The following is a 25,419-nucleotide window of genomic DNA, read 5'->3' as shown; positions in this document are numbered from 1 at the left end:
TGATTCCTATTTTCTAATTATTAGCAGTGCAAATTACTCCAATATTGCCTTGGCTCACTGTAAGTTCCAAGTGGCAGGCATTGGACTTCATTGTGATGTACAAGTTCTTTACTTTACAGGTTCATGAGTTAGTTTCTCATTAATTCGTAATTTTGTCTAAATGTTGGAAAATCCACACCTTAATAAAATATTTTTGTCTACATGGCAGCATGAAGTTGGGATGTGAGTGTTTTCATAAATATTGCTATTGTCACATCATCAAAATCTTATGTCAATTGAAAGTACATCTGTTTATCAGTAGTCCAATACATACTTGAACATTAAAAAGATTTTGTTGTAAAACTATTTCTATGAAGGCCATCCAGAAAGTAACAGACTTTTCATATAAAAAATTAACAATGTGAATAAAATTTTACTAATATAATTTTATAGGTACATTCTTAAGCTGTTTTTCTACGTAATTGCCATTCAGATTGAGGCAACTGTCATACTGTGGCATGAGTTTTTCAGTACCATCTCTGTAGAAATATGCCATCTGCCATTGCAACCACTAGTTTGTACTGCCATGCAGTTCAGCATCAGTATCAAAGCATTGTGTAGTAAGCCATGTCTTTATTGGTGGGAAGAGGTGGTAGTCACTTAGCGGCAAATCCAGTCTGTATGGTGGATGATCAAACGACTCCCATCCAAAACCTCATAGGAGCCCTCAGGTAATATCAGACATTTGCTGTTGTGAAAAACAAAAATTTTTGCACTAAGTTTTCCCCAACACGTGTTTTATGTCATCTGCCTTAACTTTGTCAGTGCTTGACATTTGGTTTGCAGTTTTTTACCAACAAAAAACTAATCTCACACCTTACAAGTGGCAGAATTTTCTATTGCAGTGCACACTTTAACACATCACAGAAACCAAAGCAGCTGAGACACAGACCACACTCTGCTGTCGCTAGATGCATACTGAATGTAGACATTATGGCACCAAGGTGGCAGCTGTAGCCCTGCCCATTGCTGCAATAGATCAAACTGTTTGCTATTTTCTGGCTAGCCCTCGTATTTTGACAACATAATGCATTAACAGAACATATTGTCCATTCAGTATTTCTTGTTTCTTGCTAATTATGAGTGGTAGGTTTCTGGAATGCTTATAGTGGTCAGCTCTGATGCTGCTGTGCTAACTTTAGATGGCCCACTCTCAGTTATATTTGACCGACCATCACCACCCATGCTCATTCATGGTTCACTGGGAGCAACATAAAGTGCAACAGAGTATCTCTTCTTTTGAAAACTGTTAACAGTAACATTACAAAACATCTGATTATCCCATTAAACCTCACCACACTTGTTCAAAGTTGAGGCTAAGAGGGTTGGTCTCTCACAGTACATACAAAAAGGACTAACTTAAGTTCAAACTGACAATGTTTATGTTTAAAAAAAAGAAAACAAATAACTTGACTGTTTAAAAAAAATTTGTAATTAATGACTTAAAACTGTTCTACTTGAAATGATTCAGAATTTTGTGTAATTTCTTTCCTCCTACAGATGGCAAACGAAACCTAGGATGTCAATCCACGGAGACTTATATTATGAGGGTAAGGAGTTTGAAACACGTCTGAAAGAAAAAAAACCAGGTGACTTGAGTGAAGAGCTACGAACAGCATTGGGCATGCCTGTAGGCCCTAACGCTCACAAAGTTCCACCTCCTTGGCTCATTGCTATGCAGAGATATGGACCACCACCATCGTATCCCAACCTCAAGATACCAGGCTTAAATGCTCCTATACCGGATGGATGTTCCTTTGGTTACCACGCAGGTGGTTGGGGAAAACCCCCTGTTGATGAATCGGGAAGGCCTCTTTATGGAGACGTTTTTGGTGTTCAGAGTCAGGATTCGCAGGTACATCAATGACAATATTGTATTTTCTTTCTGTAATGTGCAACTGTTTATTTTACAAATGTAAGTGTATAATAGGCTTTCAAGTAATGATTTTGAATATTGTATACATCATAAGATATAAAAACCAAAGTAAACAATTATTGATAATATAATATAAACAGATAGATAAAAATCTACTCACCAAGTAGTGACAGGGGAACACTCACACAAAAGGACTTAACTATTACAAGCTTTTGGGGGCAGTGGCTCCTTCGTCTGGCGGAAGAGTTGAAGGGGAAGGGAGAGAGGTGAAGGAAAGAGATTGAAGGGGTTTAGGGTAAGGGGTACAATTCAAAAAAGTCTCCCAGAACCCCGGGTCAGGGGAGACTTACTGGACAGGATGAGAAGGAAAGACTGATTGTTGGGGACTGCACTGGGCGAGATTTGAAGACCTGAGAGCTTAGAGGTGGAAGACAGGGTAATATGCAAGACAGGGATTGCTACTAAAACATCATGCACAAGTTAATAAGACTGAGAAGTTAAGTGCATTGTATGTAACAGAGGTGGGGGGAGGGGGGGGGGGGGGGGGGGGAGAGAAGAGTCAGAATATGAAAGATGTAGGGTACTAAAATGAAGTGAAGAAAGGAGTAGTTATTCTGAATAAATGCAGAGACGGAAGAAATTAATGTAAATTAATATCAGGTGGGTGGTGAGAACTAAGGACGTGTTGTAGTGCTAGTTCCCATATGTGGAGTTCTGCGAAACTGTTGTCTGGGAGAAGAATTCAGATGGTGCTTGTGGTGAAACAGGCACCAAGGTCATGAATGTCACATTGTAGAACTCGCGCTGCAACGGGATATTATGTAAATAATGGATTTCAGCTATCAGTCGTCCTTTTTGAATTTTTTTGGCAGATCTAGGTTTCAACTAGAAACTAGCCATTCTCAGTGCACTATCATTTTTGATCAATGCATGTAATGCCTGTTGGTCGGGCTTCATCCACAGTTCAATGAACTGTGGATCAAATCTAGATCTGCCAATAAAATTTAAAAAGGAGGACTGATAGCTGAAATCTATTATTTACAAGTCAATAACGGTCGCTGCATGCAACAGCCTTCTGAATGGAAGGTAACCTGACAAGGGGATATTATGTGTTGCCTGTATACACCCTCTGCCTGTGCCCATTCATCCTGACTGATAACTGGATGGTAGTCATGCCGATGCAAAAGGCCGAACAGTGTTTGCATAACAGCTGATGTATGGCGTGTCATTTCACAGGTGCCTCTCCCTTTGATAGTATATGTTTTGCCAGTTACAAGGCTGGAATAGATGGTGGTAGGAGGGTGCATAGGGTAAGTAATGCAGCTGTAACGGGCACGGGGTAGGTTGTTGCAGAGATTGGGAGGGTGACGAAAAGGTATTCCAAGTGTGGTGTACAAAATCTCAGACAGAATGGATGGGCATGATTTTAGGAAGTAATGGCCTTGTTGAAGTAGCTGATTTGATACATTCAATGCCAGAATAATACTGGGTGACAAGTGATGTGCTCTGAAGTTGCTTTTTGGAGGGATCAGCAGTACCAGAATTGGCTGTTATGGCGTGGGAAATCTGCTTGTGAACCAGGCTGCAGGGATAACTACATCCAGTGAAGGCTGAAATGAGAGTGGTGGTTTATTGCTGTAAAGAGTCTGCATCTAAACAAATATGTTTGCCTCGAATGCCAAGGCTGAATAGGAGGGAACGTATGACATGGAATGGATGAGAACTGTCAAAATGTGAGTATTGTTGTTTCTTAATAGGTTTGGTGTGGATGGAAGTGTGTAGCCGGCCTTCGGTGAGGATGAGATATAAAGATATAAAGAGTAATTTAACTTACTGAAAACTTAGTCATATCATCTTCCATACGACTCTGCCAATGGATAAAAGCTGGCTTCAGAAAGTGGTAATCTCACATACCAACTTAGCTGTAAATTTTGCGCAGCTTTCTATGTGGGTGTGACAACCAATCAGTTTTCAATCAAAAGTATGAAGACTGCCAAATTGTAACCAAGAGCAAAGCTGACTGCCAAGTAGTGCAGCCTACTACAGAGTACAACGTACTTGGCTTCAGTGTTTGCTTCACAACCCATGGTATTCGGATTTTCTCCCCCAGTATCAGCTTCTCCGAATCACATAGACATGCTTTGATCCTACCAGCCATTTGACCATAATCTCCTCTAACTCGTATCGCACACCTATGTCCTCACCTGTCGTCTGTCTTTGTGCCTTCTGTTTGCTGCATCAACCTACTCTCACAGTTTCGTCTTTGTGATCTACCCACTCCGCATCCCAGCACTCTCATTTCATCTCTCTCTCTCTCTCTCTCTCTCTCTGTCTGTCTGTCTGTCTGTCTGTGTGTGTGTGTGTGTGTGTGTGTGTGTGTGTGTGTGTGTGTGTGTGTTATTTGAAATAGCTCCAAAGAAGAGCACTGTTAAAATAAAAATGAAAACCCACAGGTTTCAACCTTTTATGTACCTGTTGATCAATGTGAAGATTTTCATAAGTAGTAAAGTCAGTGTTCCAGAACCTTTGCCTTTTACTGGCACCTAACACATTCGAACAGCTATAGTTCAACAAAATATTAATTTGCTGCCACGCAATTCTTCGACAGATGATTACAAATGCTTTATTCATAGTCCAAAAATGCCGCACATCACTTGCTATTATTAACAACGTTATAATGGCTCTAAAGAACTCACTCATGACAGCTCTACCACAATTTGGATAAATGTTTCTTGGCTTTATGACAAAGTCAAATTTGTTTGTGTAGTCAACTTTTCAACATCTCTGACATAATTTGACCAACTACATATTGCCTGCTGTTTACTGCATCATTAATGTAACAGATAGCTACTGATGATGGCAACAGAGGAAGTCCTTGAAAGCATAAGAGTACTAACAAATCTGACAAGATTAGAAAACTGTGAAACATTTAGCCAAGAATTTGACTGCAAAAAAACTAGATTATCGTACTATTATAACTTGTTTAATGGCTCTATGCATAATTTGAGAGGAGCATATTTATACCAGTATTTCAAAAATTATTTAAATAGGCTTTTTTCTTGCAGTTTATGCTAATAAGGGTAATTAGAGAATATTTAACATACATTTCATTATAATTAGTAGTAATCTATATGTAATTTTAACGTTAATGAAGCAGGTCATTCTTCATTGGAGTGGTATTTTAGTAGTATTTGTTATAAATAGTCTTCACGGGTTTGCCGCCGGATCACATTGTGCAAATTCCGCAATATTTCCTCGGAGAAACTGTCCAATATCTTCAGGTGGTTCAACTTTGCTGGTGGCTAGGTACAACTGACGGTCTCTGCATGTCAACACCCCGTTTCTGGAACACGAGCGCGAAGAATGCGCAGCCGCGGAAATCACGCATGCACAGTGATTTGCCATATTCAAACTCCCTCTGCCGAAAATCGCAGAGAGACTCTCCTGTGTGTGCGCTGTACGCTGTGTTTGTCAACAGTGGGGCCAGACGTTATTCACCAACGGTCGTACTAGGCTAATGTTATGACGGGCCTGTTATCGAAGAACCTTGATTTTCGCATTGTGATTTAATAGCAGCCACTGCAGTGTTCCAGGCCTTGCTCAGTTGAAATCCCTTATCCTTGTTGATGAGATTATCAGCTGTACAGGTATGTATTGCTTCCTTAATGACGCAATCCCAGAAAGATGATGCCGGGGATAAAGCTTCCGTGTTTTCATAAATCATATGATGTCCTGTATTCAGACATTGTTCCGCAATTGCCGAATTTTCCGATTGACGAAGGCGTGATTGACGCTGATGTTCATCGCAGCGTTCTTGTACTGTGCGGCATGTCTGACCTATATATGCTGCCCCACACTGACAAGGAATCTTGTACACACCACATTTCCTCTGGCCAGGATCATCCTTAACCGAACCCAGCAGGTTTCTCACTTGTGCAGATTGTTGAAAAACACAGTTCCATATCTTCCGAGGACTCCTCCGATTCTTGACGACAAATTTTACACTTGTCATCTTCAGAATTTGAAAGAGAGTATTCCAATCAACATTGTCGAAAGCTTTCTCTAAGTCTACAAATGCTATAAACATAGGTTTGCCTGTCCTTAACCTATCTTCTAAGACATGTCGTAGGGTCAGTATTGCCTCTTGTGTTCCAACATTTCTCCAGAGTCCAAACTGATCTTCCCCGAGATTGGCTTCTACTAGTTTTTCCATTTGTTTGTAGGGAATTCAAGTTTGTATTTTTCAACTATGACTTATTAAATTGACAGTGCGGTAATTTTCACTCCTATCAACACCAGCTTTATTTGGGATTGGCATTATTATATTCGTGTTGAAGTCTGAGGGTATTTAACCTGTCTCATACATCTTGCTCACCAGATGGAACATTTTTTTATGGCTGGCTTTCCCAATGCTATCAGTAGTTCTAATGGAATGTTGTCTACTCCTGGACCTTGTTTTGACTAAGGTCTTTCAGCGCTGTGTCAAATACTTCACACAGTATCATATCTCCCATTTCATCTTCATCTAGGTCCTCTTCCATTTCCATAATATTGCCCTCAAGTACATTGCCCTTATATAGACCCTCTATATACTCTCTGCTTTACCTTCTTTGCTTAGGACTGGTTTTCCATCTGAGCTCTTGATATTCATACAGGCCATATCTATCTTACCTCTAGTGATATATGCTTCTACATCCTTACATTTGTCCTCTAGCCATCACTGCTTAGCAGCCATTTTGCACTTACTGCAGATCTCACTTTTTAGAGGTCAAATTTGTTTGTATTCTTTTTCACCTGCTTCCTTTACTGCATTTTTATATTTTCTCCTTTCATCAATTAAATTCAGTACCTCTTCTGTTACCCTAGGATTTCTACTAGCCCTCGTCTTTTTACCTACTTGATCCTCTGTTGCCTTCACTATTTCATCTCTCAAAGCTACCCATTTTTCTCCTAGTATATTTCTTTCCCCTGTTCTTTTCAATTGTTCCTTAATGCTTTCTCTGAAACTCTCTACAACCTCTAGTTCTTTCACTTTATCCAGGACCCATCTCCTTAAATTCCTACTGTTTTGCAGTTTTTCTGTTTTAATTTACAGTTAATAAGCAATAAATTGTGGTCAGATTCCACATCTGCTCCTGGCAATGTCTTATAATTTAAAGCCTGGTTCCTAAATCTCTTTCTTACCATTATATAATCTATCAGGAACCTTCCAGTGTCTGCAGGCCTCTTCCAGATATACAACCTTCTTTCATGATTCTTACACCAAGTGATAGCTTTGATTAAGTTATGCTCTGTGCAGAATTGTACCAGGCAGCTTCCTCTTTCATTCCTTACCCCCATTCCATATTCACCTACTTCTTTTCCTTCCCTCCATTTTCGTACAATCGAATTCCAGTCCCCTATGACTACTAAATTTTCATCTCCCTTAACTATCTGAATAATTTCTTTTATTGCATCATACATTTCTTCAATCTCTTCACCATCTGCAGAGCTAGTTGGCATATGAACTTGTACTACTGTGGTAGGCGTGGGCTTTGCATTTATTTTGACTACAATAATATGTTCATTATTATTATTATTATTATTATTATTATTATTATTATTTACCTACTCTTGCATTGCCCTTATTTGATTTTGTATTTATAACCCTGTATTCATCTGACCAGAAGTCTTGTTCCTCCTGCCAGTGAACTTAACTAATTCCCACTAATTCTAACTTTAACCTACCCATTTTGCTTTTTAAATTTTCTGCTCTACCTGCCCAATTAAGGGATCTGACATTCCATGCTGCGATCCGTAGGATGCCAGTTTTGTTTCTCCTGATAACGACGTCCTTGTGCGCAGTCCCCACCCAGAGATCTGGATGGGGGACTATTTTATCTCTGGAATACTTTACCGAAGGGGACACCATCATCATTTAACCATACAGTAAAGCTGCATGCCCTTGGGAAAGATTATGGCCATGATTCCCCTTGCATTCAGTCGTTTGCAGTACCAACACAACAAGGCTGTATTGATAGATGTTACAAAGCATATCAGTTATCCAGGCTGTTGCCCCTTGCAACTACTGAAGCTACTGTGGTTGTACTTACGGTATGGCTATCTGTTTCGCTGAGGCATGCGAGCCTCCCCACCAATGGCAAGGTTCATGGGGAGACAGAAGTCTAAAGAAACAAAAAATTATTGTGCGATTTATTTACATTTTCAGGTGTGTTCTGGGTTTATTGAATGGATACTACTTTTGATTCTATCTGTATGTTTCCATTTAATTTTGATTTTGTATATAGGCTGTGTTGCTTCTTCAATGGAGGATGATACACGCTGAATGCATAAAGATAGTGATATACTTTCTCCCACTGTTGCACTGCATTAGTAATTGCGTACGGCAGATAGTTAGTATTTCTGGATAGAAAATCATTCATGAAAATATCTTTTGCCAAATTTGTCTCAACTTCTGAACATAGCAATTCTTCAGGATTAGTTTATAGAAACATTTATATAATATTACTGGAGGTCAGGAGATTTTTAATGTCATTGGATAGCAAAGCAGGAAACTTAGTGCCCTTCATCTGTTTGGATCCGTGGTCCATCTTTCTCCCCCAGTTCAGAAAAGTATCCCTTTCCCTGGCTAAAGCCTAGTCCCACATCCCATTTCTGAAATGCTGCCTGAACTATGGAACCCCCCCAAGCGGCCTAACCATAAAGATTCCTTTCTCTGGATCCCACCTCTCCTTTCGCAATGACCTGTATCTTTTCAGATTCTGCCAATTGCTGGCCCTCACAAACCTGGTACTGCAAAAACACGTCTTTATGGCACTGGCATCTGAAAACCACCTCTGCTCCTCCCGCTACATACTACTGCTGTGCAATCTGTACTCCATACATCACATTTCAGAAATTGAGTCCCTTGCTCTCCAGCGCCTGGAGAAGCATTCCAGACACCACCTCCATAAGTTATCCAACCTGCTGACATCCTACTGTTGTCTCGATGCACCACTATACAATCCCTACCCTGCCCACAGTTTCCTCCATGTCCCCCCCTATGTAGCAATGCAAGGGGCACCAAATTTGTTGTAAAAGTCAGTAAATTACTCAATGGACAGTATTTTTCAGTTCAGGTATTTCGTTCATTCCAAGCAAGTGTCGATTCGTGATGTCATCATCCAGACTCGAGTTGACTGTAATCTGAATCCATTTTAGCAAACTAATAATTTCTCTCAGGTGATAAAATTTTATTGATTATGAAATACAGGTTCTTGAAGTTTATTCAGAATTGGAAATGTTAATTAGTAATTACATGCCATAATTTATTTGTTTAATGTAAAGGTATTTTGAATTTTGTATGCATAAAAAAAGTGTGAATTTATGTACAGCTTTTACTCTGACACAAGTTATCACTTAGAGTGCTAAAAGTGCATGTGTACAGTTCACTGACCTATTTGGTGAATTTTATTTTGTGATCTTGACCTGAATGGAGAGTAAATCCAGTAAACATTATTACGAAAGAGTCATTTAGCCCATTAGGGAAAACTGAAACTTGTGCGCTCGATTAGAAATACATTACATGCCAGTGCATGATTGAGCTGTCCAGTAAACCGCGTACAATAGTTACAAATACGTTTGGACTTAATGCACGAAGTTGGAAATTAATTTTGAGACAAGTGCTGATTTTGACAAAAAATGAACCAAAAATTTATTCAAAATATCAAGGTCAAGTTTTAATTGAGACACATATCACCTTGTTGATTACATTCCCTAGCAACACTGTAAAGCAGCTTAATTAATTCATTAGAACAATTTGTGATGTAGTAAGGCCCATTACACACACAAAATGTTACATGAAGTTTGCTGACTGTATGAGAGTGTTTTTCTTTCCATCTTTCTTTTCTTTTGCTTGTGCCTTTTTCCCGCAATGACGCAGAGTCGGCATGGTTAATCGGATTTGGCGAGGTTAATTGAAGGGCTGGCCAGATGCCCTTCCTACCGCCACCCCATACCCCCCGGGACGGAAGTAGTGTATCCCAACTGTCGGTGTCTAGTGTAATACATGGAATAGTGCGAATGTGTTCAGATGTCTGTGAGCCATGTAACTGAGGCGAGATGTGGGGACCAAGCCGGTATTCACCTAGTGGGATGTGGAAGACCGCCTAAAAACCACATCCAGGCTGGCAGGCACACTGGCCTCCGTCGTTACGCCGCCGGGCGGATTCGATCTGGGGCCGGCGCACCTACCCGAGTCCAGGAAGCAGTGCATTAGTACTCTTGGCTATTCTGGTGGGTTGTGTTTTTCTTTCCATAAATGCCAATAAACTGGCAGTTTCAAAAGTTAAATTATTAACTGTTGTGTAACTTCATTGATTGTCCTACACCACTACGGAACTTGTTGTATCGTGTCTCTTCACAAGAGAGCTCATGAAGCTGGGATAAATAAGAAGAAGAAAAAGACTGTAAAGAAGAGGCATCAGTATACCTAAACCATGCCTAGCTGACCTTTCCAACATGCCAAAACTTCCTATCAGCTCTCCATCAAATCTAGAGCCAAAACATTCCTGTAATACTGTTAACCTTTCCATCAAAACCCTCACTCCAAAGAAGTTTGAGTCCTATCCAAAGGCTGCAGCTTTAGTTGTACATCCAAATTTAACCATGCTGTACTTGTCATAGACCTGCTCTCATCCTCCCATTCCCTGCAATGGAAGTACTTCTTTGCTGCCAATCTCTCCAACCAAAACCAACATAATTCCATCATTGAACCCTGCCTCTTACAGTTGATACCACCATCCGGCAGTATCCCCCCCCCCCCCCCCCCTCCCACACACACACACACACTTAACCACCTGCTGGACACCTTCCAGGAATTCCTTCCCTCCGTCTTAGCCTCACATCCTTCTCCAGGTCCCTTCCTTAGAACACCAACCATTCGGTAGAAGAAAGAATAGCCATACGCAACCTCAAAACTAATCCTGACGTAATTATCCTACATGCAGACGAAGGTTCCACCACTGCTGTTATGAATCACAGTGACTACCTGGCAGAAGGCCACTGCCAATTATCTGACTTCTCCACCTAAGACTCTGCCAGAGTGATCCCATCCCAGAAGTCCACCACAGCTTCCAATCCCTGCTTAAAGCCTTAGACCCTTGCCGGAACATCTCCCCAGAATCCATTTCCCTTCTCACCCCTATGACACCCCACAAACCCACCTTATACATGCTCCTCAAAATCCACAAACCCAACGATCCTGAACGCCCCATTGTGGTTGGTTATTGTTTCCCCACTGAAAGAATTTCGGCCTTCATTGACCAGCACCTCCAACTGATTGCCCATAATGTACCCTCCCATGTCAGACGCACCAGCCATTTCCTTCGCCGACTTTCCAGCATCTCCACCCCTTTACCTCCTGGATCCCTACTTGTCAATGTTGCCACCAGCTCTCTATACACTGACTTCCCTCATGTCCATGGTCTTACTTCTATTGAAAACTGCCCATCCCAAAGTCCCTCGGACTCCAAACCCACTGCCTCATTCCTTATACACCTTGCTAACTTTGCCCTCACCCACAACTACTTATCCTTTGAAGGAGAGGAATGCAAACAAATCGGTGGTAGTCATGGGCACCAACACTGTACTCTCCTACACCAACCTGTTACTCTCTGATGGCTCCATCCGCACCTCTGTCCACATTAAACCACCAACCACTGGAAGTACCTGCAAGTTGACAACTGTCATCCCTTTCACACCAGAAGATCCCTTCCATGCAGCCTGGCCACCTGGGGACAGTGTATATGCAGTGACAAGAATGCCCTCGCTGAGTATGCTGTGGGTCTCTCCAAGACCTTCACAGGCAGGCACTATCCCCCCAGACCTAGTCTGCAAACAGATCTCCCATGCCATTTATTTTATTTATTTTTTCTATCCATCCGTAGACAATATAGATTGTATGGATGTTGTCAACAAATACATATACAGGGTGTTACAAAAAGGTACAGCCAAACTTCCAGAAAACATTCCTCACACACAAATAAAGAAAAGATGTTATGTGGACATGTGTCCGGAAACACTTAATTTCCATGTTAGAGCTCATTTTAGTTTCATCAGTATGTACTGTACTTCCTCGATTCACCGCCAGTTGGCCCAATTGAAGGAAGGTAATGTTGACTTCGGTGCTTGTGTTGACATGCGACTCATTGCTCTACAGTACTAGCATCAAGCACATCAGTACTTAGCATCAACAGGTTAGTGTTCATCACGAATGTGGTTTTGCAGTCAGTGCAATGTTTACAAATGTGGAGTTGGTAGATGCCCATTTGATGTATGGATTAGCATGGGGCAATAGCCGTGGTGCGGTACATTTGTATCGAGACAGATTTCCAGAACGAAGGTGTCCCAACAGGAAGACGTTCGAAGCAATTGATCGGCGTCTTAGGGAGCACGGAACATTCCAGCCTATGACTCGTGACTGGGGAAGACCTAGAACGACGAGGACACCTGCAATGGACGAGGCAATTCTTCGTGCAGTTGACGATAACCCTAATGTCAGCGTCAGAGGAGTTGCTGCTGTACAAGGTAACGTTGACCATGTCACTGTATGGAGAGTGCCATGGGAGAACCAGTTGTTTCCGTACCATGTACAGCGTGTGTAGGCACTATCAGCAGCTGATTGGCCTCCATGGGTACACTTCTGTGAATGGTTCATCCAACAATGTGTCAATCCTCATTTCAGTGCAAATGTTCTCTTTACGGATGAGGCTTCATTCCAACGTGATCAAATTGTAAATTTTCACAATCAACATGTGTGGGCTGACGAGAATCCTCACACAATTGTGCAATCACGTCATCAACACAGATTTTCTGTGAACGTTGGGCAGGCATTGTTGGTGATGTCTTGATTGGGCCCCATGTTCTTCCACCTACGCTCAATGGAGCACGTTATCATGATTTCATACGGGATACTCTACCTGTGCTGCTAGAACATGTGCCTTTACAAGTACGACACAACATGTGGTTCATGCACAATGGAGCTCCTGCACATTTCAGTTGAAGTGTTCGTACGCTTCTCAACAACAGATTCGGTAACCGATGGATTGGTAGAGGCGGACCAATTCCATGGCCTCCACGCTCTCCTGACCTCAACCCTCTTGACTTTCATTTATGGGGGCATTTGAAAGCTCTTGTCTATGCAACCCTGGTACCAAATGTAGAGATTCTTTGTGCTCGTATTGTGGACGGCTGTGATACAATACGCCATTCTCCAGGGCTGCATCAGCGCTTCAGGGATTCCATGCGATGGAGGGTGGATGCATGTATCCTCGCTAACGGAGGACATTTTGAACATTTCCTGTAACAAAGTGTTTGAAGTCACGCTGGTATGTTCTGTTGCTGTGTGTTTCCAATCCATGATTAACGTGATTTAGAGAGAAGTAATAAAATGAGCTCTAACATGGAAAGTAAGTGTTTCCTGACACATGTCCACATAACATATTTTCTTTCTTTGTGTGTGAGGAATGTTTCCTGAAAGTTCGGCCGTACCTTTTTGTAACACCATGTATAAATGATACAGACACAAGGGTATATAAAAGTACAGTTGCATTTCCTAAATATAAACTACAATTATTTGTTTTACTGTGTTTCATGATTATACATCATGTACCACTCTGTTATTGAACATACCAAAGAAAGCCCCTGGTTACAGTACTTAATCAGTCACATTGTTAACATGTCAACAAATACATTGTCAACATTGTCAATAAATACTTATATATGATACAGTGACAAGGGTATATAAAAGTACAATTGCATCACCTAAATATAAACTTCTATTATTTGTCTTACTGTGTTTCATGATTATACCTGATGTACCACTCTGGTATTGAATGTACGAAAGAAAGCCCCTAGCTACAGTACTTAATCAGTCACATTGTTGACAAAATTTTACCCACTTTCCAGGTAATCTTTGACAGAATAAAAACACTTTTCTAACAAATAACTTTTTAGGCTATGTCTGAAGGCATGTATTTCGCTTCTGTCTTTTATGTTCTGTGGAAGTTTGTTGAATAGTTTAAGTCCATTGTATAGTACACTATTCTGTGTTTTCGTTTTGTTTTTTTCTGCTCAGATGTAGGCGGTGACTTGATCTGGTTTCATGTTCGTGTAGAGAACTGTTTGTTGGGTACTGATTGATGTTTTTCTTTATGTGAATCACTGTTAGAAAAATGTATTCATCGGGAACAGTCAGGATTCCCATAGATTTAAACAACTCGGTGCAGTGCATTCTCTTGTTATTATTTGTCATAATTTGGGTGGCCCTTTTTTGTAGTTTGAAGATTGTTTGCATATTCTGAGTATTTGTTTCCCAAAAGATTACTCCGTAACAAATGATTGAGTGCACACATGCAAAGTAAGTTGCTCTGGTGGATGAGTTACTACACACCGATTTTATTATTCTAAGGGCATAGCATGCTGATGCTATTGGCTTTCCAAGGGCATTAATATGTTCAGTCCATTTTAGTTGAGCATCAATATACATCCCAGAAATTTGTTTTTAAGACACATTCTATGTTTTCATCTTTCACTTTTATAGAGTTACCATTGGATTTTTTATTGGTGTGGAAGCTGATACTTTTGGTTTTGTTTACATTTAAAGTAAGTTTGTTGTTATCTATCCAGTTGCACACTTGCTCAAGTGTTTCTTCAGCTTTATTGTTTAGTATGTTTTGTGATGCAAAATCATTGAGTAGGATGTTACTGTCGTCAGCAAACAGCACCATTTCACCAAGTTTAATACTCTTCGGTAAATCATGGATACACGAAGGTCACTCCAAAAGAAATGCACACAATTTTTGTAAAAATAGAGTTTTCACTCTGCATGTGTGAAAGTTTTACAGTGTGTAAATAAATCCTTCCCACTTGTTTTCAAACTTAGTTCATCCTGTTGCCGTGAGTGGCACCGTCACAACATGTCTTCAAGATGGCTGCTACACTTGACATTCGTCAGAAGCAACGTGCTGTCATAGAATTCATGTGCTGTGAAAACGAGACAGTGGGAAACATGCACAAGAGGTTGAAAAATGTGTATGGAGATGCTGCTGTCAATCGCAGTACAGTTAGTTGGTGGGCAAGCAGGTTATGTGGTGAAAGCGGGCAACATTGAGGATTGTCCTCACAGCGGCAGGCCTCGTACTGCACGCACTCCAGACAATGTGCAGAGAGTTAACGAATTGGTGACTGCTTACAGATGCATCACAGTGAACGAATTGTCATGCTACGTTGGGATAGGGAAAGGAAGTGTTTGCAGAATACTGAAAGTGTTGGCGTTAAAAAAGATTTGTGCCAGGTGGGTTCCCAGGATGTTGACAGTGGCTCACAAAGAAACAAGAAAAACAGTATGGAGCGAACTTTTGGAACAGTACGAGAATGGTGGAGATGAATTTCTTGGAAGAATTGTGACAGGTGATGAAACATGACTCCATCATTTTTCACCAGAGCCGAAGAGGCAATCAACGGAGTGGCATCATGAAAATTCACCCAAGAAAAAAAAAAAAAAAAAATTCAAAACTACGCCTTCTGCTGGAAAAGTTTTTCAATTCTCAAGGACTCTTGCTTGTGGACATGATGCCAAGTGGAACCACCATAAATTCTGATGCATATGTGACGACACTAAAGAAAGTTCAAGCTCGACTGAGTCGTGTTCGACCACATCGGCAAAAGCAGGATGTTTTGCAGTTGCACAACAATGCACGGCCACATATCAGTCAAAAAACCATGGAAGCGATCACAAAACTCGGATGGACAACAGTGAAACCACCCGCCTTACAGTCCTGACCTGGCACCATGTGACTATCATCTCTTAGGGAAACTGAAAGACTCTATTCACGGAACAAGGTTTGAAGATGATGACTCCCTTGTGCACACTGCCAAACAGTGGCTCCAACAGGTTGATCCAGAATTTTACTGTGCGGGTATACAGGCTCTGGTTCCAAGATGGCGTAAGGCAGTTGAGAGGGATGAAAATTATGTGGAGAAATGAAAATATTGTTCCTAAAGGATGTATCTATGCACTGTAAAACTCTCAAACATGTAGAATAAAAGATGGATTTAAAAAAAAATAGTGTGCATTTCTTTTGGAGTGACGTTCGTATTTCAGAAAGAGTATCGAACCAAGCACACTTCCTTGAGGGACTCCAATGTTAATATACTCTGGATCGGAGAGGTATTTTATAGTGTGATTGTTGTTAGTTTGAGAGATTTCTACCTGTTGCACCCTGTTTTTCAGGTACGAGTGAAACCATCTGTTTGCTACTCCTCTTATGCCGAGTGCATCCAGTTTGTTTAGCAGGATTGTGTGGTCGACTGTATCAAAAGCTTTGGTGAAGTCTAGGAAGATGCCTGTTACCTCGTTCCCTTTATCTAGTTCTTGAAGAACAACGTTTGTAAATTGAGCTATAGTTGTCTGTGTACTTTTGTTAGGCCTGAAACCAAACTGCTCTCTGCACAGAAGATTGTGCTTTGTTAGATATCCCCCACCCGTAGACCTTCAATCTTCCCACCATCCCCCAAGAACCAACCACAAAGGAATGCCCTCTTTGTCACCCAGTAACACCCCGGGCTGAAATAACTGAAACACATCCTTTTCCAGCGCTTTGATACCTGTCACCATGCCCTGAAGTGAGGGACATCGTATCTGACATACTTGCCATTCCTCAGTGGTGTTCCGTTGCCTACTCAACTCCCACAACATTAGAGTCTGTCCATGTGCCACTCTCATCCCAACTTCTTGCCACAAGTATCATATCCTTGTGGAAGACACAGGTGCATGACTTGTCCAGTCCACCCAGCCAGCACTTCCTATTCCAGTCCTATCGGAAGCGTAACCTACACCATCAGGGACCAGACCACCTGTGAAAGCAGCCATGTCCTTTACCAGCTCTCCTCCAGTTATTGCACATCTTTTTATATTGGTATGATTACCAGCCAGCTGTCTACCAGGATGAAAAGACACCACCAAACTGCAGCCAAGAGCAAAGTAGACCAGTGTGTTACATAACATGCAGCTGAACATAATGTGCTTCATTTCAATGGCTGCTTCACTACCCGAGCCATCTGGATCCTCCCCTCCACCACCAGCTTTTCTGAATTGTGCAGATGGGAGTTATCCTTACAACACATTCTCCACTCCTGTAATTTTCCCGGCCTCAACCTACGGTAACATACTGCCCCCACTGTCCTTCATCTCCTCCTGATTCTTGTCTCCCACACTCTCTGTTGGCCGATTCCTGCCAATTCACTCCCCCATCTTTCCCCAATCATCTCCTGTTTTCCTCATCTCCCTGCCCTACCACCTCCTGACTCTGCACCTGTTGGCCCTGCACATTCCACCAGACAGTGTTCACCCCCCCCCCCCCCCCCAGTCGTACACTACTATTCCTTTCCCTTCCCCGCCCCCTCCATATTGCTGCTTGCATCCCACATGATAGTTGCATTCCAGCCCAAGATACTGGAGTTGGGGGTCATGTGTACATGAGATGTGCTTGCTTGTGTGTATGAATGGTGTGTGTTTTGTTTTTATTTACGAAGGCTGTAGTTTAAAACTTTATATAAGTATCTTTTAATGTGCCATTGGGCCCTTAAAAGTATTGTAAATGCATAAAAAATCTCTAATCAGAAGATGAGGTTCCATTATTCATTCATCAAGTATATTTATTGCAAGATGTCATTCTATATATTATTTGCTAGTATTTCTGCACTATCTCAAGCTGACATGCCTCTTTTTTTTTTTTTTTTTTTTAAAAAAAAAAAAAAAAAAAAGAATAGCTTTCTCTGTTACCAACAAAAATGTGTGTGAGCAAAATCACGGTTTACTATTAGTATAATTAACCAATGAAAAAATAATCTTGCATTATGTGAGGTAAATCACTATTCCATGCACTAATAATAATAAAATAAATATTCATTTTGTCACTCTGTTGCTGCATATACAGGTGTTACCCCGCAGTAATAACCCACTCAAAGCATTATACTGCGCAGTTGCATCAGATCCCAGCCAACCGCTTAATCAGTTGCTGATTATCTTGCCAACACCTGCCACATTGTGGGATTGCACTGCTAGCTTGGAATCTGGGTCATTTTCTTGCCCGGATCATAAATTTTTTCTCACCTAGCTAACTGTTTATGTTACTGCTGCTCACTCGGATATATGACAGCAAAACATATCACTATGTTAGCTGAAGCGATAATGAAGGAATAGGTACAGGCTCGCAATTGTGTAACAACAGTGGGCCACGCAGGATTAGCCGAGCTGTCTAAGGTGCTGCAGTCATGGACTGTGCGGCTGATCCAGCCGGGGCTTCGAGTCCTCCCTCAGGCATGGGTGTGTGTGTTTGTCCTTAGGATAATTTAGATTAAGTAGTGTGTAAGCTTAGGGACTGACGACCTTAGCAGTTAAGTCCCATAAGATGTCAAACACATTTGAACATTTGTAACAACAGTGGAACGGTACAAGACAATGTTATTTGTGATTTGTTGAACTTTATATATAGGCGCACCAACTAGAGTGTTGATAAATTTCTCATTGCAGGCAAATAATAAAGAATACCTATCATTTTGCAGGCAAATAATGATGAAGAAGAAATTGATCGAACAACATGGGGAGAATTGGAATCTGAATCTGAGGAAGAAAGTGAAGACGAAGACGAAGATGAAGACGAGGAAGAACGGCAGAAAGAAGATGAAACTGGGCTTGTTACACCAGCTGAAGGTCTTATCACTCCTTCTGGCATAACATCAATACCTGCTGGCCTTGAAACACCTGAGATCATTGAACTCAGGAAAAGAAAAATAGAAAGTGAAATGGAAGGGTAATATACAGAATTCTTTAAACTGCATGCTACATAAAATTTTCATATGCTTCCTGTCGTAAAAGTAATAGACATAGACAGTACTGAAACTTCTGGGAGGAGTACCATGCTTCATCAGCTACTTTGCAGTGAAATGTACTCTGTTTCAAGGCCCAGTGTGCCATTATGAAATTTTAAAAAGTCCCAACCTAAATGTTATAATGAAGATGAGTGACATCATCAAAATACATGAGAAAAAGCTACATAGAATCATTTATGTTGACATCAGTTTGTCTCTAAAACAGTTTGTATCGTTGCATATATGAAGAGGACATTGTGCACATAAGGTGCACCAAATGATGTGATGATCGTCATCCACCACTGGGTGCACTGCGTGCTACCACAATTTTTGTTCCAAAATACAATTTTTGTCCCAAAATCAGATTTAGTAGCCATATAAAACATGTATACAAGACAAATTAACACTGCAGGCTACAGTTCATTCCAGTATACTTAGTAAATTCCATTTTTGGATTTTTCACCAATGTTGATTGCTCCTTCAATAATGAAATACGGAGTAATGTTTTCAGGAAAGAGAATCAGCCAAAAAGAGATTAAGTCATTATGTAAGAGAAGCATTGAACAGTCAATAAATCCAGAAACAGAGAGCTGAAGATTGTGGCTCAGCTTTTGAACTCTGTTTCTTGTTACAGATCCAACTATGTACAGTTGTGAGACAGAATGACTGGCCATTACATTCTTCAGGAGGTGAAATTCTTAGTACTATGGATAACATACTTAAAAGTACAAGAAACTGTCCTAGCTTTTGCAACTGTTGGTCCCTTCCATGGGGGTAAATGAGATATAGATTGGGGAAGGTTAAAAACAAAATTTAGATCACTTGGAGTCAGGGCTGAGAGCCTTCCATCCGTTGTGAGGATTCGAGTGACTTGCACTTCCTTTTTAATTTTCCTCAACATCTCTCTTTCCTCCCTGAGAAAGTAAATAATTGTTCTGAAAGCTAGGATAGTTTCTTATATTATTGTATGTCTGTCGCACGTTTTACAAATTTCACTGCCTGAAGGTAGGTACTAGCAAGCCATTCTGTTTCGTAATTTTGTAGTTACCTCAAATGAATTTTCTTTTAATGCGCAGAGCAACCTATGTGACATATATTCCCTGTCCTTGTCTCTGAAAGTGATACATATAATGCTGAGGCACTACACTTTTTTTTTATCATTTAACAATGTCAATTTGCTTTAAAAATGTTTGATATAATATTTGTATGTATTGGAGCAGTAAACTGCTGTAAAAGTGGAGACATACAGGAGCCTAGCATTGCATGATTTTCTGTTCATTGATCATTTATACAAAAAAAAATTGGAGGAAGGCATATTATGATATATTGTCCCATTGATAATGAAGCCATTAGACAGTGAAGTCTAGCTCATGTTGAACAACAGTAGAGAGAAGACTGACTATGTCCCTTTCAAATTAACCATCTTCATTTGCTTGAAGGGACCAAGCAAGGTGGCACAGTGGTTAGCCTACTGCACTCTCATTGGGAGGACAGTGGTTCAAACTTGTGTCCGGCCATTCGATTTAGGTTTTCCATGATTTCCATAAATCACTCCAGGCAAATTCCGGGAGTGTCAGCCAATTTCGTTCCCCATCCTTGACACAATCCAAGCTTGTGCTCAATCTCTCATGTCCTCGATATCAAAGGAGCATAACCCAATCTTCATTCTTCTTCTTGCTTAAAATATTTTGGAAAAACTGGGAAATGGAAATCTAATCAGTCAGGTAAGATTTGAACTCTTACACCTCCTGAACGAAGACCTGTGTCATGACCTCATCTCCTCACACAGCTGCTATAACTGTTAACTGGCATCAAATAGACCTCAGATTTTTTGTGTGCATCTCAGCAACATTGGTTTTCCCAGGATATATGTACCAACAGATTAAAAGCTTTGACTTTGGTTGTGAATCATTTGTAAATAACTTAGTAATTAAGAGCATTGTCTACAAAAAGCAAGAGTGTGTGCTAAAGTTCCAGACCAACACACAATTTTAGTCTTGCATGAAGTTTTACAGCATTAGATTCTGTATTTCATATTTGTGCCTTTATTATCATATTAGTCAAGTTACCTGTAGGAACCACAATCTCAGGTCTTAAGACATTGTGAATGGCAACAGTTATTTGCAGTGAGCTATCACTTTAGCTAAAAACCATCATAAGACTCAGTTTAGGCTGTTAGAATAAGTAGATCCATATTTGAAATTACAGATTCAAAACTTCAAAAAATTAATAGATGCAGCCTGAGATAATGGTCCAACAAAACCAACCTTACAGAAGTACTTGTAACTGCCTGTAGCAACTTGAGGCAGTTGCTGATTTTTTTGATAGTTATGGTTATAAAATAGTCACTGTGGGTTGCAAAACCTTGCTGATTTTGGCCAGTGTGATAGTGTAAAGGCTTAATCATTGACAATCCATATAACAGATTACATACGAAACTTTAAAAAGAAGTTGTTAAAATTTTTATTAAATATGAGCATAGAAATCTGTGAAAAGTAAAATAATTGAGATACCTTTATAACTGTAGTTTCTATAGAACATACAGATGTTCATTGATTTGTTATTCTTCAGTGTCACCATTCTCCATGGCAGCAACTGTTCTCTCTCACAGTTGCTAAATCTACTCACTTGCCAATTATTGGGGAATACAGATAAATAAATAATGAAATTGAAGCAGATTGCAGTAACCAATAAGTATAAAATAGCAGAAAACAATACTATGAACAATAAATTGAAATGGGAACTGTCATGAGGGTACAGAGCAAAGTTAAAGACATAAAAAAATACATTTATATTACTGTGACATGAGTAAAAGTTTGATAAAATATGTAAGGGTGTTCCAAAAAAGTTTTCCAAATATTACGTCCAATACAAACAATTTCACCGTGCTGAAAATGAGCTACATTGGCAAGAGAACTTGCTGTTGTCATGGTAAATGACACTACTGCGGAATAAAGCACCAAAACACATTTGTGCTTGAACAGTTAGTGTTGCTGAGAAGTCAGCTGCTTTTGTTATGTATAATAGCAATGAGGAATAATGCATCAAAGATCATCTGTTTCTCTTTGAAAACAGATGTGGAGGGTGCACATATCACTTAAATTTCCACAAGTTTCTCCAGTTAATGTCTTTGCTCATATTTTAAAAATGCGAAGACTTAAAAAAAAAAATCATGTGTAAACTCTTACATTAGTTGTCAGTGAATAACACTGTACACAATTAAATTACAGTCTCTCAAGTACTCCATATTATCTTTCAGTTTATGAATAATGTTTAGTATCTGATATATAATTCATGGGCTCACACCTAATACTGCATCAATTCATAGTGACAGCCCCACTACATACAACAAATTCACACTTTTTGGTTTGAAATCAACATCTAGAATTTCAGAATTACTCACTTCTTTTGCACACAGCCTCACATCCATAGTGATTGATGTATAATAGTATAATTACAGTTTTACTTAAATATGCAAATATTTTCAGTGATCTACTACAATTTTGACAGAACTTTTTTAAAATGTACAGATTAATATTGTTTTCCTGCAGTGTATCTGATGGACTCAATGCAAACCTATGATTTTACACACTTGCAGAAATTCCAGAAACGCAAACTCTGAGCACTGTTACATTTGCTTTGTAACAGTTACAGGTAATATTAATGTTTTTGTGTGCTCAGATATTCCATTGAAACTTCTTTACACTGGAATACAGTGGGCTGTAATATTCTTTCAAGTGTCGGATTGGAGGCATTATTAAAAATGAAAATAATGCAAACCTAGAATCTTGCTCCCTCACAATTTTGCTAGTCAGAGTGAATGTGGCCTTCAAGCATTTGGCAACAATTTATACCCTTGACTTCTACCAGATCAACAGTTGCCTCAATCCACATCAGGCAGTGACAGTTACCTCTGCTAAAACTTGTACATGCAGTTTTAGATTCACTGGATCAAAATGTAATGCTCATTCATGTTTTATACATTTTTACATTCGAGGTGATTATAATTAAACTCTCATTATTTGTGTCAGTGTAGCTGGAAAACTTTTCCGTATGCGTACCCAACTTAATCGGAATGATGTTCAGATTGTGTGCTGAGAGATTTGTGTTGTTAATAGTGTTAATGTCATGACTTGACCATTACACTGCAGTACTGGTGCGACAACATAGTGTTGAAACTTGTGCATCATTCTGCATAACAGTCTCAGACAGTCAACACGAGTCTGGACAAGGTGTTGTTTTATCAGTACAACAGCAATAGTGCTGTTGCTCTCTGCAAGTACCAACACATTAAAGGTATATGGAGAGGTTCTCTTTTTCTGTCCTGGCATTGAAGGACATGATCTGTGGTTAAAATTAATTGGCAGTTTGAGAACTGCTCCTGAGAGAGGCAGATGGCCAGTAGCACCAAAAATTATTGTAACCTGGAATGTAAACATGGTACGCAGTTAATAAGTGTTACCCTCTTGTGTGGAAATTAAAATGTACTTGTATCAGTGGTTTAGTCTTCATTTCTGTTCCACATGTCCTTACAAATGTTTCCATAATATTTCATTGTCATACAATCACTCATTTTTCATGGGGTCCCTTTCAAATAGTGAAAGCATTATTATAACCACGCTGTAGCTCTTGAAGTTTTGAGTCTGGAAATCAAATTTAGTTTTGGGCATTTCCCCCTTTTTGGTGTTTTTGAACAACCTAAACCCAGTCTGTTAACTGAAATAACTTGATTACATATAATTACAATTTGAACTGTTTCTAATAAACCTTTTTCAGTGTTAATTATTATTTAGTGCCCATTATTTAATTTTATTTTTCAATGTTAACTTACACTTTATTATATCGTACCCGTGTACTCTACTTGATGTCCAATTTCTCTCTTCATCTTTGCCTCCCTTTGCCCTCGCAGCAGTTGGGGTCCCCTCAATAGACTTTCTACTTTTACGTCTTTCTATCAGCAAGTACTTAGAATTTCACTTCATAAAGATAAGCAATGTTATGGTTTGTTTCTTATTCAGGGGTGAAACACCTGTGCTATACCAGGTGCTTCCTGAGAAACGTGTGGAGCGTGTAGGTGGAGCAATGATGGCCTCAACACATATCTATGACATGACTGGTGCCGGTGCTCAACCACCTCCTGGAGGACAAGCACCAAGACGCCATGAAGGTCCTGGCACAGTGGAATTGGCTTTGGATCCCTCTGAGCTTGACTTGGTGGATACTGAAGCTATGGCTGTGCGGTATGAACAGCAAATCAGAGAGCAGCAGTCGCAGCTGCAAAAGGAAGATCTTTCAGACATGCTTGCCGACCATGTTGCGAGGCAGAAGGTATATTTTATTTGCTTTTATTCTGCTGAATTGTTTTTATGTGCACGGTTCGCTATATAACCGAAACAGGCTGTTTATTTTCATATTGTTTGCGATTCGTCTGTTCACGTACTGACTTGGTGATTACATTGGCAATAAAGCATTTTGTACAAGTGTTGTATTTTATATGTATGTATAATGTTCGTATGTTTCATATTTTCAGAATAAGCGGAAACAAAGACAGCAACATCAGGACAATAAACAAGCCAAGAAATATAAAGAATTCAAGTTTTAATAGTGTGAGTGTAAAAAGCTGTTATAGAAATCTATGGACTAGTTCACATTACACGAGCAGATATTGGGATTCTATACTGTGATCATTATTAACTTTCATGCAGTGTTGTGTATATGACAGTAAGTGGCAGTGAAAGCATTATGCAGATTGAGTAAATTTCTCTTTGTAAGTTCACTTGTGAGTTGTACCATGCTATGTGGCATTGTTTTGTGGAAGAATAATAAGAGGATGCTTCTTCATATTAACTGTCGTACTATAGATGGCTTATTGAGTTTCTAATGTGATGCACATGTCATTGCTGATGGAATTTCTTTAGTGAGAAATTATCTGTTTTAAAAGGAACAGTAAACTGTTAAACTAATTATAGCTAATTCAGCACTGATGGAGAGAATAGTGTTTTCCACAAAATAATCGTTCTCTTTTCTTTCACAAAAAATGTTTATGTTAGTTGTAAATGTTAGTATTGCTGAGTAATCAACTTCATTGTGTCGATGTAGAGATGTGACATTGTGATAAAGCTGGAAAAAAAGAAACAAATGTCTTTGTGGAAAAAAATTAGACATAAAAAACATCACTAGTAACATGCATTGTTACACTAATTAGTAGAGTCCTTGTAAAATATTGGTTTAAACGTGCTGTGTCCATTAATGTCTTCTGATCATTGTGTCATTGCATATGCCCCGTGTGCCACTTTGTTGTGTTTAAAAATTGAACAATGGGAAATTCATGATGAAATGGAACAGTATTATTAAAAGGAAACTTGCTACTCACCATGTAGTGGAGATGCTGAATCGCAGATAGGCACAACAAAAATACTGTCACAAATAAAGTTTTCGGCCACTAAGGTCTCCATCAAAAATTGACCACACACACACACACACACACACACACACACACACACACAGACCCGTGCGCAAGCACAGCTCACCCACACATGACAGCAGTCACATCTGGGTGAGTTGCATTTGCATGAGTGTGCCTTACTGGTCGA

The 25,419-nt window shown here is 39.9% G+C and overlaps 1 protein-coding gene across 1 annotated transcript in view; it reads left to right on the top strand.

The window, feature by feature from the left end:
- Positions 1-25,009, top strand: part of LOC126471595 (splicing factor 3B subunit 2) — a 98,256-nt gene extending 73,247 nt beyond the window's left edge. Inside the window, exons 9-12 of the mRNA XM_050099834.1 lie at positions 1,540-1,894; positions 18,521-18,768; positions 23,845-24,154; positions 24,357-25,009. Of these exons, the coding sequence (XP_049955791.1) occupies positions 1,540-1,894; positions 18,521-18,768; positions 23,845-24,154; positions 24,357-24,428 (985 nt within the window). The 3' untranslated portion in view covers positions 24,429-25,009. The remainder of the gene's footprint in view (positions 1-1,539; positions 1,895-18,520; positions 18,769-23,844; positions 24,155-24,356) is intronic.
- The last annotated feature ends 410 nt before the right edge of the window (positions 25,010-25,419 follow it).

The sequence above is a fragment of the Schistocerca serialis genome, chromosome 1, assembly GCF_023864345.2.
Source record: "Schistocerca serialis cubense isolate TAMUIC-IGC-003099 chromosome 1, iqSchSeri2.2, whole genome shotgun sequence".
NCBI lineage: Eukaryota > Metazoa > Arthropoda > Insecta > Orthoptera > Acrididae > Schistocerca > Schistocerca serialis.
The sequence above is the reverse complement of the archived record's forward strand: the minus strand, read 5'-3'. Positions and strand labels throughout refer to the sequence as shown.